Consider the following 14,366-nt stretch of genomic DNA (forward strand, 5'->3'; position numbering starts at 1 on the left):
TGGGCATGGTTGTTCTTCTGTTGTTCTATCTGTGAGATGCGTGAATGTGCCCTCCTGTAAAAAGGGGTTGTGCAAGCGAATGAGTGATGCGTGAGTGGCAAAGTCGTACTCTTGGCCCTAGTTGGCGCTGCTATAAAAAATAAGAGACGTTCCCCCTCAGGCTTAAATTGCTGTCTTCGTAACAGCGGGCTTGTCAGTGGCAAGTGCCATAAGAAACAAACAAACAAATGAAAGTTGTTCATAAATGGGATATTAAACAATTTATCAGAATTCCATTGACTGATAATAATTTACTTCAAAACTGTGCTAAGAAAAGAAGCATTTCTTAATTTGTGGATGACAAGTTTTCAGTCAACACATCTGAGAAGGAATAAGTGATTGTTGCAATCATTCCCTTCATATCTCTGAAAGTATAAAAGAGCCTTATTAAAGAAGAGGAAAACTCGGGATTTCATTACCTAGTACAGTTTGTTCACTTTTAGGCAGAAGCAAAACTATATAACTACTTTTCCTATTTTAGTATTTTTTCCCTCTAGGGTATCGAACCTTCAAATTTGTTTTCCATCCCATTTTGCGGTGATCGTTCTGTTTTACGGCAAAACGCCGACAAAGTGACAGGACTGGTTGTATCCTCATCTGAAGTTTTTCCAGCACCTGGAAACCTCACCTCCACACGTAGAGCTTTTTTAGATGTGCACGTGAAGCCCATAAGGACTGACTGGGGTCACAATACTCTGGTATATTCAAGTCGAATGAAATGGAAAAAGAATGAAAAGGGAAAAGATAATCATATCTTAATGGGGCTGTGAAATGCTTTTGCAACAAACGTTTTTTCGGTTTACAACTTCTTAAGAAAAATACGGTTGAGTAAAATATCCTTAGTGAAGAAGGCGTTCAAAGTGATGGATGCATTTTGGAGGGATAAATATAAAAGGAACTAATCATTTCAACGGTCAGATAATGGTAATAAGATTGATGGAATAGGTGATTGCATTTACATAAGCAATAATTTTATATAACATTTGCTTCATAATTGTTTACTTCAAAGTTTCAAAGTCATTTGCATTATGTTATTTTTTTATATCAAACAATAAAGGGAAATCATTTTTTATGCAAATTCTTGCAAAGATGTATACTCAAATTCATGTTAATTCATTCACGTGATCTATTCATTTTTTTCTAATTATTTTGGGTCTCCATTTTTAATTTTTATACCATGGGGTTCCTTTTGAATGAGTGCTTACAGAGTTTTTTTTACTTAATTTGATTCTTTATTTTTACTTTTTATACAATGGAGTTTCTTTTGCAAATAAGATTGCTAGAAACATAGAATGAATACTTTCTAAGCGAAAATATACTTGTCAAATTCAATAAAATGGTATAGTAAGTTATAAGACTCAGTTTCAGATGGTAATTTTAAATTTTATTATTAAATATGATTTCTATAAATTATGAAGATTTTTCGAATGAAAGAGGAACCGATGAGTGAACTTTCGATATGTCTGAGAAATGTCTGTATATGTCTGAGAAAGTGACGATATTCGAGTTAGCTACCGTATATCATTTCTGCATACAGAAAAGTGCCAAAACCAATTAATGACGTGTCATAGATTCCTCTAAGAACGCCTGGGTGGTGAACTTCAGTTTTTGTACGCCGAAGAGGTTTATAGACCGTGCATTTATTGGCGAATGTGTATGGGACTGAATATTTGCTCCATTCAAATTCCGAAGACTAACTAGCTCAGACATAAATTCTACAAAAACATTAACAAACAGTCACAAATTACAGCAGAAGCGTATAGAAATACAACACCTGCAACAGTAGCATAAACAGTAACACACAAGCAGTTGATCACTACAAAATAAAAACAATAGCATAAAGTGGTCAGATATTCGCTGGAAAAGAACACTCCAAAGAGAAAGTTCGCTCAACTACTCACTTTATCTCAACTTAATGCTCTCTCTACTCGTCTCCTTCTTATTAGTTCACTAATTTTTATAGCTCGTGTCATAGATTCCTCTAAGGACGCCAGGGTGGTGTTCTTCAATTTTTGTGTGTCGAAGATTTTTTTGGACCGCACATATTGTATATGAATGATTTATGAACCGTACATTTATTGGCGATTGTGTATGGGGCTGAATATTTGTCCCATACAAAATCCAAAGTCCAACAAGATCAATCAGGGATAAAAGTGCTTAATTCTACCAAATATTTAAAGAGCGATAGCAAATTACAACCGAAGCGTATAGAAAAAGTACTTGTATTAGTAGTATAAATAGTTACACATAAGTAGCTGATAACTGCAAATAAAAACAAGAACATAAAGTGCTCAGAAACTCGCTGGGAATTAACACTCCAAAGAGAAGGCTCTCTCAAATAATCGCTTTAAATTCTCTCTCTACTCGTCTTTCTATAATAAGTGCATTCTTTTTTTTTTATAATTCCAGTAATGAAAAAAACCGATTGTTATAAAAGGCTATGGAATCATCCCTTCTAATAGATGTGCCGCTTGAATTCCATCAATTTTAAGTATTTTCACTTTTGCGGACGAATTCGCCTAATGCGTCAGCAAGGTTTTCAGTCATTAACTCGACATCTATCTAAGCTATCAGTAAAACTATCTTCCTTTCCATTAGACTAACTGGACATAGAAGCAATATTATAAATTCCTAACAGTATTTTTTATGAGCAATTCAACAATTCCTTTTTGAGTATTTGTTCGATTATTGGACCAATGTGCCTCCTTCAAATCTCTGTTAGAGAGCAGAGAAGAAAATCCTATTTGAACTTTTTAAAAATAATTTTTTCAATATATGTATCATAAAGACGCAATAAAAAAATTGGACAGTAAATGTCAGCTTTGTTGGATTCTGGATATTTTGAAGGAAAAATAATAACAAAATTTATCAACAAGTAAAAATTTGACGATTTTTTTTCACCTTGAGTGTAAAAATTAGGTTTAAGGATTACCGTTTGTAAATGCGGATTCTTACTTTCGAATAGAACAAGAACAATTTGGTCACCTTCTCTCTTATAGAATATCGGATAAAGTCAAAAGATTTCACATTAAATATTAGTGTCATAAACTTCTATAGTCTGTTGTAAAAGTAAAAACACAACGTAATTCATAATAACAAAACAATAAAAAAACTGACAGAAAACGAACATTCAAGACACTTTTTGTCTTAAAAAGCGACATATAAAGTCAAAATGTTTGATACTGGATATTGATGTCACATAATGGTAAAAATGATATTTGAAAAAAGAAATATTGATCCTTACTTTTAAGTGAAATAAGAACTATTAGAGAGGGTTTTGCATTAAAACGTGTTTTATAAAATGAAAAAGTGTGACATTGGTTTGATAGAAAATAAAAGCAAAACGTTTTGCTTCTGCATTGTAGTTCTTTTAGATAACTATGTACATTTTTCTTTATGATTTTGAACTAAATAATTGTAATTGTAAGGACTTATTTCTGAGTTTAATATATTGAAAACGCTTATGCAAGAAATCTTAAAATACTCTAGATAAATTTCTATAAATAAAACTACTGTAAAAATCTAATTACTACATTTAAAATTTCATTTCTGATAACTTAATATTTATTGGTCTATATAATTTTTATTTAGTTTGATACAACAGATGTTTTTAAGTGATTTTACTTATTTATAAGCATTATTTTATTCATTGCACAACGCATTATATATGTCTATTTACTAGAATACTGAATACGACTTTACATTTCATTTAAAAATATTTTTAAACTGTAGTAATATTAACTTTTACTAAAACGTGTTTTCAAACCAAAAAAGTGTAAATCTATGTTTATTTCATTTACGTTTAGACAAGTGACAATTATATATTTTTCGAAAAATACTGAGCAGGCAAGATCTAAATACTTCGACCCTTATTTTATTCTTTGCTTATTTATTTTACAAAAATACTGAAATATGACTTCACGTATTATCAACTGAATAGAATTTTATCATTACTACATTTTAATTTTAATAGAAAACGGTCGGAAGATAAAACTGAATAGTAAAGGAATAGAACTGAAACTGTAATAGAAAACTACGAGTGTCGGCAAATAGTTGAAAAAAATTTTTTGTCTTTCATGAGAGTATAAGTGTAGTAAATTGCTCATGTTTTCTTGGAATTTGATCAGACTTTTTGTTGAATAAAATTTAGCTTCTGTTATACAATTCTTCAAATTATATAGATTCGTAGTCATATTATTATAGGAAATAAGAAATAACTTTACAATACCTCAATGAACTAACTGTATAGCAAGTATATAAGTTCATTAACCTATAGATTATTTTACAATACACTTGTCGTAGAGGTTCAAAAAAAAAAACCCAAAAATTTTATTTATGTTATATAAAAATAAAATAGAAAATGCATATATATAATATAAATATTGTTTCTTTCCAACAACTTTTCTGAAATTGTAAATAAGTACTTTAGAAATTATTTTATTACCACACAATATTTCTAATTATTTTTGGTTAATCATGTTTGGGAAATATTTTACAAATTCTTGAAAGGAAACTATCATCTAAGGGACCTTGAAACAGCAACGAAAATATTGGTATTCCCTTATAGAAAATACAAATATTTTATTGAATGTGAATGAAAATATTTGTGCAGTAACCAGATAATTAATATTTACCAACCTTTTAGGGAACACACCATAGAATCTTGATGGTGAAGACAAATAAGTAATTTAGATACAATATGATTTTCATATACTTATGTATATGAAAGCCATGTTTCATACAAGTAGCCAAGTCAGAAAATACATTTATAATAACAATTTTAATAAGATTTATTGTGGTAGTTAAATATTAAATTTCAACTCGGTTAATGGTATACACCATAGGTTTGGCTCATTCTGCGCTAGTAAAACCTTTTAACTACGCCATTATTTAAGCTTAATATGAATGACAAGATAAAACAATTAACTTATTTTTGAAGCTGTCATAATTGGAAACTAATAAACACTGTAAAGCCTCAAAAATAATGAAAAATAGTTTTTTTTTTTTTTTTTTTTTTTTTTTATGAAATGGTACAGAGAAAAATCAACATCTCTTCAAAACACTTTAGAACTGTAAAAGAACATTTAACTCAGTTAAAGAATCTTCGTTCTCTTCCCATTTCATAGATTTTTTTTTCATTATTTTGTTTCCAATTTTCTTCTTGAGAACTTCTTGCATTGTTCGACAAATTCGGTTTCCTTTCAAGTTCGTGGGATTGAAGAATGGGGAGGACATTGGGGTTGGTTGAGTGGTTTTTTTTTTTTTTTTTTCTTACTATATATTTATCTCTGAGATACCAGAAAAGAGTAGAGACATTTAATTTCACCTTTGCTCCTTTCTGGAAGAAAATGTTAACAATTCTTTATATCGCCCCATTACGGTTACGAGTGAGGATTGACATTCGGACATGTCGGTCGATACTTTCGAGCATTTAGAATATTGAATAAACGTCTAAAAAGAATGGATGTGATGGGTTATAGTTATTTCTAAAAAACGGAATGGAATAGATAATTAAGTTTAAATGATCTAATGATTTCACTTTCTTATGAATATAGGTATATTGACTTGACTAATAGATATGAGAGTTATATATCTTACAACTGATAGATAATGGTCTAATGTAATCAAAAGGAAGTGGCTTCTGAATTTTAAATAAAAATAAAAATTTCGAACGAAAAATATTAATTATTAACTATCTTAAATTAATTATGTCCCTGTTAATTATCTTAAATTAAGTAAATTAATCATTTTCGGTTAAGTGTATTAAATTAACTAAATTATTATCTCGATGTTAATTATATTAAATTTAACTACTTTTGTATTAAAATTGACGATTTCAGTCTATTTTCCTCCTTTCCGTTATTTCTGAAATTCGTTTCTAGAAAAGGAATCAAAGATCCTGCAATTATATGCACAAAATTGATTTTAACAAAAAAATTCATTTATTTTCTAGCTTTTTTAGCTTTGAAAAGAAAAGAATAAAACAAAAAAAATGGAAGAAAAGTAAATAAAATAGAAATGTATGCCAAGAAATACTCCAAACTTTATAAAAAATGTGTGAGAGGAAGCAAAAAATATTCCAAAGCAACCAATAGTCCCAGTGCTATTGTCTCGACTTGGAGTATTTTGTGGCAGCGATAGGTTTATATGTTCCCCAGTCACCTTATACACGGAGAGTCTTCGGTCAGCGGGGTTTGAACTCACTACCAAAGGGATGCGATTCCAAATATATTGTTGATTTATATATACAGAAAAGGAATAAAAGAGACACTTTGTATATATGTAGTTCGCTATTAATATTTTCATGGCAATCTTGTGACGTATTTTTAAATCCAGTTACATATGTGTTAATATAGAATGTTACAATTATTTTTCCTTCACTATTTTGAAGACTCGTTAGTAAATATTTTTTAGCAAATGCATGATATTAATAATTTTTTACCAACAATAAGGACGCCCGCAAAATTCAGCAGAAATTTTCTTTGAAAAAGCGGGAATATATAACGTACAACTATTTCCTTGAAATATCAGTTCATTAAAATTCAAGCGAAATAAGATTTTCTATAATTCCTTTTTAATTGCAATACAATTTGTTTTTTATAATTAATAAATTTTGAAAATTTTTAGGGGTAGTTTGCAAAAATGGTTTTAACTTTTTACATAAAATTTAAATCGTTTTCACATTGATATTGCAAATATTTTATCCCGTGTTTTCTTCCATTCTCGTTTAACATGATAGGAAGATCTAATTTATTTTGTCATTTCAAATCGGTAACTATATAAAACTTGTTTTATTGAAAATTTTAGTTCTTGGGTCATTAAAAATTAATTTAACTTTAAAAGCGATCAATGATGACATTTTATAACAATTTATATATTTCTTAATACTGAAATCCATTTCCGTAAGATAATTCGTATGAATAAGAATATACTTTTTCTGTTACTTTTGTATTGTAGTGCTCTACTTGTTTTTTGCTTGAATTCTTTTAAGATATTCTGATAATCATAAAATGTATTCCAAATGAGACAAAAATAAACGTTCGCGCGGCAGGATTGCGTTTATTATTATTTGATATTTAATAAGTATGCTTCGATTGAGCAAGTAATTCTTCATGTTAGTAAAAGTTTAATCATTTCTTATTTCTTTATTTAGATTGAAGTTTCAATTTTAAATGATTGCATTGCCGATAAAATACAGGGTGATTATAATTAAAGTTCCACTTTGAAATGGTCATAAAAAGAAAACTACTGAACCAAATGTTATCAAACTTAGTAATAATTTAAGGAAGACCATGGAAATTTCTATTCGAAAAAAAAACACCACCAGGGGTAAAGCCTATCTGTATCAATATTGTTAAGCAAAATAGGGCATTAAGACACAGGTTTAAAATGTGTTTCATCGTTTCTGAAACGTGTTACAAAGAATATTCAATGTGGGTTATCTCAAAAGTATTGTTTATGGGTAAAATCTAAACAATTTGGCGACACTAAAAGATGCGATACACTAACATGTGCGTAACATTTCTCCTGAGAGAGATTAAGAGCTACATTTGAGAATGGAATAATGCGATTTAACTTGCTTTCAGAAAATGGTGGACGCCACATTGAACATGCTTTGTAACACGTTTGAGAAGCGATTAAACACATTGTAAACCTATGTCTTCATGTCCTACTTTGCTTAACAATATTGCATGCAACGCCATTTCACCCTGGTGGTGAGGTTTTGAACTATTTTTGACGGAAAAGAAATTTCCATGACCTCCTTTAAACCGAACCAAATTTGATAACATTTGGTCCAGTAGTTTTCTTTTTATGACCATTTCAAAGTGGAAGAACTTTAATTATAACCCCTCTGTATAATAAATGTTTTGGTGTTTGAAATAATTAACAAATGCAAATATCCTAAAATAGATTTAATTAATGCTATTTAGCAAACCTTGATTTCTTCTTTTTCTATAATTTGCCAAATATGGTAGCCCAATTAAGAGTACCAACAGAACATTTCACGAGGTTCTTATCTTTAGGCGCAATAATGATGAGATGAGCAAAAAATTCCAAAACCAAAGATAACCAAGTAAGTCTAAACAAAGTAGGCCCAGAATGAGTGCCGCAAATGAAGACGTTGTTCACTGGTCAAGAATTGCCCTTTCACAGAATGAATGAAACAAAGATTATTTAAATCATGTTCATTTCTCAGACGAATTAATTCTCCAGGTCTTTGATTAGGTAAATGAGTAGCTTTTCCTGGATTTAGAAAATCCACATATAGATATATACCGAAAGAGAGAGGGGGCGGGGCTTTGATATTCTTCTAGCTACAAAGGAAAGACACAAATATGATATAATAATTTGTACAAATATTGTATTATTAGAAATTCAGTATCACGGTTCTTTTAATTTACAGACATAAAAATATGTCTTTGCATAGGTTTTCAGTAATCAGTGAAAATCTTTGTACTCACTTTTATTCTGAAGAAGCCTTAAAATGTAAGGAATAACTAAAATAAGCGAAATAAAAATATGTATGACTCATAGTTGCCATCGCGTTCTACACAAGTTTCATTTAAAGCTTGTGCATATATACCTCCGGAATTTTATTCTATATCGATACTATCAGATTTTGGGAATATCTGATATGACATCGGTTTTTATTTAACTTCAAAGAAATTTCTCCTCTTAGATATAATACCTTATCCATGGTTCCGAACTCTTTTTAAGCATGAAACTGTTGTGAGTATTAAAATCATGTTATTCTAACATTACACATGTTCTATTCCTTGTGTGCATAAACCTTCCTAATGGAGATCGACCCCATGACATCATAAAGCTATAAGAAATATGACTGTCCTTTTCCAAATTTCTGGTATTGTAATTTCACTTTTTTTCACATAAATACACAGCTATTAAATTTCAACAATGGAGAAAAATAACAATGTCACATATATGATGTAATGATGAAAATGGTTTGAATTGAAGGTAAAAATGAAAAGGTAAAGATTACACAAAATTGCTTTAAAAAACACTGATAATTATTAATTAATATTAAATTCTGAATTTTAAAATTGTGTGAATTATTCAGTTATATTTTCTTGAGTTATCATGGAAAAATGCCAAAATTTCACGTAATTTTTAATTAATTACAATTTCAAAAAAACCTTATTCCGAAATATATCTGTACCAAATATGGTAGCTCAAGATTCGTGGATTCTGAAGAATCTAACTCACTCAGACACAAAGACTTATTATTGTTAGGAGAAATGATCAGTCAAATTACAGTTGCTCAAAGAGCAAAAATTTCATAATGTTCTCCATACAATGAATTAAAAAAAAAAAGATTAATGAAGATGATTTTTTTTCTGCCGTCTTCTGCGAAAAATAACAGTTCTTCCAAAATTTAAATTACATCTACATCATTTATACCATCAGTTCATCCTTTGTTTATTTCAGCATTATTCGAAACATCGAATTGAGCTTCATGTGGATGACTAAATTCAAGATCACAATTCTGTATGTCATCAGCACGAGACAAAATGAAAAAGGAAAAAAAAATTGCTTGAAATATAAAAGAATTTTGCTTCCCAAATCGCGTCTTTCTTTTAGTATATCAAACAAAGAGAAAGAGCTGTGGGGAAATAATTTTATGGTAATTGAAACTTGGATTCTTTATAACTTCTTTTATACTTCTATTTCTTGGAACATGATTTGCAAGGGCCCTTAATGTTGATGAATCATCACATTTTTTTTTTCTGGTGAAGTGGAGGAATGTTTTTTTGCTAAGAAAGAAGTCAATATTATTTTTGATATTGCTAGGCAGTAAAAAAATAATAATTAAAAAAAAGGAAGAAACTGCTTTTGCTGTGTAAAGGATTATTTTCCACCGCATTACCATAACATCGAAATGCAACTGTTGTAACAAATTTTAACATTATTAACATTATTTTTATCAATTTTTATTATTTAACATTATATTAACATTATTTTTCTATTCTATATCCACATAAAATTTTATATTATTTATTATTATAATTAATCGTAGGAATAAGTAATTTGAATAATATTAAATGATTCTATATTTGCGAAATTAATTTTTTTTCATGGAATGAAATTTTTTTTAAAGAAAAATTGATGACTTTTCCTAAAATTGCCCTTCAATTCGTGAGTATTATCTGACGTTCCACTTATGCTCCTAGATTGTTCAGTATCTCTTTAATGGTAGCATTCGTGTTGCTTTCATAGCTCTTTCGTGTACTACTTTTTAGGCATTCGGTTGAAATTTTTAGCATCTTAAAATATTTAAGATACACTTAACATGCATTTAAATTACATTAAAGTTAATTTATTATTTGTCACTTTAAATAGCCTTATACTTGTGTTTTTGAACCTCCATCTACGGGTCATATTTTTCTCTAGCTGAATAAGTGTAGGGGCTGCATTCAATTTGCAATCAACAATTTATTGCAAAATCTATAAAGGTATATAAAATGATGGTTTTATTAATACAAACTTAATTATTAAATGTATTATAAAATGGTACTATTAAATCACGCCCACCAAGCTTGATAGGAGGTAAATACGAACAATAATCACATATGTAGGATTTTGTCACCTCCTAAGTAAAGGAACATCTACCCCTTTGTCCAACTAGCAAGAAATCCTTGTTAGAAATGAGGGGCTTTTGTTTTCGCTGCCCATAGTCTGAACGCAGGTGGTTGGCGCTGCAAATGAGTTTAAACAATATTTTTTTTTCTAATTTTCATGGTACTCTTAACTTTATTTTCTGATTCGTCAAGTAAATTATATAATATATATATATATATATATATATAGAGAGAGAGAGAGAGAGAGAGAGAGATTAAACTGAATTCTGCTTCCTTTTATTTCAACTTTGGAAGACAATCATGCGATTAAATATTTGATATAAAATAATAAAAACTGTTTGAACTTAAATGCAAAAAATGCTATCTAGTGTTGAAAATGAAAATTTAAAAATATTTTTAAATAATTACTAAAATTCAAGAACAATTTTTGTGCCTTTTAATTTAATATCATTAAAGAGATCATTCTTTTGAGTGTTAAGATGATATAAAATTATTTTTTTCCATATTATTTTTTGGCAGTGGATTTGGGGAAAACTCAGAAATTTTCCTTATTTTTTATTTAGTTTAAATTTTGACAAATTTCTCCGAAATGTACATTTCCACCTTCCAATGCCTCTCCTTCAAAAATGTGGTATTTCTAGATCTAATGGTCTCTTCTGTTCAGTAAAAACGCACGTGCTCGCAGGCACACTCACATTCACATTTATTATGATTGGAAAATCATATTTATTATTACAAAATAAATACAGAAGGAAAAAAAATAAAAAGATTTGAAAAGCATACTTAAATAGAATTAGTACATGTATTGCCAATATAACGAATTTTTTTGAATTGAAACTTGTTTCGCTGTGTAAGAGAAGTTAGCAAATGTTCGCTGATGAAACATTAACAAGAAATTGAGCATAAAATCCTCCAGTTACGATATTGTTAGTTTTCACTAAAATATAAATGAAAACAGAATAGTGCATTACACATAAGGAATAAATATCTTTAGACATTCGAAACCGAAACAGAAAAACACATTTCATACAAGCAAAACTGATGACTTGCATTCTGTCCATTTATATCTTCATTCAGTGACAATTGGTACGGTCCCATGATTTTTAAAAAGAATCACGAGTTATCGCATATTTCCTTTTAAAAACTTCAACTATCGAAAATCAGTCAAAATCAATGAATACCATAAAAAAACTGTATGATTTATTGCCTTTGACTGAATTGAAAATGCACTTTGTAGTGTTTGAACTATTATGAGAATCGTTTATTTCAATTATTGGAATAACTGAAAAAAAAAATACTTCATCTCAGCGATATACCGTTAACAATTTCAAAAAACATCTTTAAAATTTCCTAAACTGAACTTTAATATATGGCTGCTAAGAGAACTATTAATTATGTGGCTTTAAATAAAATTCTTTGTATGTATCCAATACAACAACATGGAATGAAATGTTCTTAGCAATTTTCTAAAGCAGCTGTTACTTTTTAGGTAATTTACATGTAAGTTTAGGTAAAATTGCATCATATTAGAAATAGATATGGAATTTTGGGCTTTAAACCATAATTTCGAGCATGGTATGGAGATTTTAAATATCTTGATGAAACGATTTTCATATTAAATTTATCTTCCACAGAACTAAACTCGATAAATGAAGTTAGTCCTCAATCGTCGAAATCCTTCTATGGAATTATGATGTCATAAATCTATTGAATGATCGGTCGTCACATTTCTAAGCTAAAATTAAATCTATATAAAAAGTATAATTTCATTTTAAATAGTATATAATCTGATTACGTATGTTGTGTACTTTTATTTAATCAGCAGAACAGTATATTTCCGAAAAAAGATGGTGAAAACTGATAGACAGTAGTGAAAACAAGATTGTTTCAGTGAAACTATAAATTCAGTGTTATTCAAGAAATTAAAGAACTACAAAACTCAACTAAAATAAAGAATATCTGAATTTTAAAAAAAAAACCGCAATTGTATTTCGAAATACTGGGAAATTAGTTTGGGAAATTATTTCGATGTTCTGAACTTACAGAAATTATTGAACCGGCTTATTTTAGATATTGATTGGATTGGTTGGTTGGTTGGAGTTTTATGGCGCAAGAGCCATATCTGGCCATACTGCGCCAAGCAAAAGGTAAAATAGGCTTTATTAATCATTAAAATTACTTACAGCACTAAACGAGGATAAAAATTTCATAAAACATAATTGCATAACATTTATATATGTTAAAAGTAAACAACCAAATAACATTTTGAAAAGGAAGTAAAAAAGAAACGAATGATGGAAAGTCGTTAAAATTTTTAAAAAGATAATTCAAAAGAAATTTGCGGAAACATTAAATGTGATTTAAAAAGCCAATGGCTCTCAGAAAGTTAAAAATATTTGGGTGGTATTTCTCACTCACCAGGTCCTTCAAACTTACTAATGACGTATGAAAATATTGGAGACGATGTGAATTAAAAGTAGGACATTCGATCAAGATGTGTTTTACACTAAAATCAACATGGCACTCCGGACAATTTGGTGCCCTTTCGCCAAAAATAAGGTACCTGTGCGTGAAACGTGTATGGCCTACACGGAGGCGAGTCAACCTGACATCAGCTCTACGAATAGAGAGGACAGGCCACGGGCCAATGTTATTCTTCACTTCATGCAGTTTGTTATGGATCTGCAGATCCCATTTATTTTGCCAAGTTGAATAGATGTGATTATTGAAAGACCTCCTAATATCATTATAGGGAAGTCCTTGGTTCAAATACGACAATGCAGATTTTGCAGCAGAATCAGCCATTTCATTTCCATGAATGCCGACATGACTCGGAACCCAACAAAAAATTATTTGGAAATCCTCGTTTTGCAAGAGGCGCAAAAGGGATAAAATTCGTATTGCTGTTGGGTGCATGCGATTATGGTAGTGAGAAAGTGTTTCCAACGCACTCATGCTATCAGTATAAATTATAAATTTGCGCTGTGGCAAAGATGAGATCTTCTGTAGAGCGCAAAATATAGCAAGCAACTCAGCAGTAAATACTGAGCAACAATTATGAACCCGATGGCTCACTGTATCAGATGGAAATACTATGCCATAACCGACATGATCATCCGATTTCGAGCCATCTGTGAAAATTGGATTAAAAGAGGAATACCGATGGCGATGATAGAAAAAAAGCTGTTGGAAGACAGCAGGTGCAGTTGAGGATTTGTCGAAGCCTTTAAAAGGATTCACAAAAGAGAATTTAGGGGTATCCCAAGGTGGGAAAATAAAAGAGTCAACAGTTTTAACATTAACAGTATTGAGATCCGAATCACTTATGAGCATTTTGGCTCTCTCACAGAATGGTAGAATGTGAGACGGACGGGCATTATACAATCTACGAAGACCACTCGGGAATGTCATTTGACTTAAGGGGTGTTTAAAAATAGATTTTATTTTGAAATAATATGAAACCGAAATTTTCTGGCGTCTTAAATAAAGGGGCAACTGGTGACAGATAACATAAAGGCTTTCAATAGGAGAAGTACGGAACGCACCGGAGCAGATCCTTAAAGCAGAATGGTGTACAGTATCCAGCCGACGTAAAACAGATGATCGCGCCGAACCATATACCATACAACCATAGTCAATGCGCGAAAGGATGATTGCATCATAAATACGGAGTAGAGAGGTCCGATCGGCACCCCAGGATGTTCTGGAAAGTACTTTCAAAATATTTAA

General features: G+C 30.1%; 1 protein-coding gene across 1 annotated transcript; it reads right to left on the reverse strand.

The window, feature by feature from the left end:
• Positions 1 to 532: 532 nt before the first annotated feature.
• On the reverse strand, positions 533 to 13,970 carry LOC129974449 (uncharacterized). Its single transcript, XM_056087556.1, has 2 exons — positions 13,056 to 13,970; positions 533 to 718 (listed from the first exon to the last, which is right to left on the reverse strand). Exons 1-2 carry the CDS (start codon positions 13,968 to 13,970, stop codon positions 533 to 535), a joined length of 1,101 nt encoding a protein of 366 aa, XP_055943531.1.
• Positions 13,971 to 14,366: the final 396 nt, after the last annotated feature.

The sequence above is a fragment of the Argiope bruennichi genome, chromosome 1, assembly GCF_947563725.1.
Source record: "Argiope bruennichi chromosome 1, qqArgBrue1.1, whole genome shotgun sequence".
Taxonomy (NCBI): Eukaryota; Metazoa; Arthropoda; class Arachnida; order Araneae; family Araneidae; genus Argiope; species Argiope bruennichi.

Bases quoted from the DNA above. Each gene is read 5' to 3' on its own strand.
- LOC129974449 (XM_056087556.1), bottom strand. From the start codon at position 13,970: ATGCTCATAAGTGATTCGGATCTCAATACTGTTAATGTTAAAACTGTT. The intron at 719-13,055 runs GTGAGTGAGAAA...TTGTGACCCCAG, and splicing joins TAGTAAGTTTGAAGGACCTG to TCAGTCCTTATGGGCTTCAC.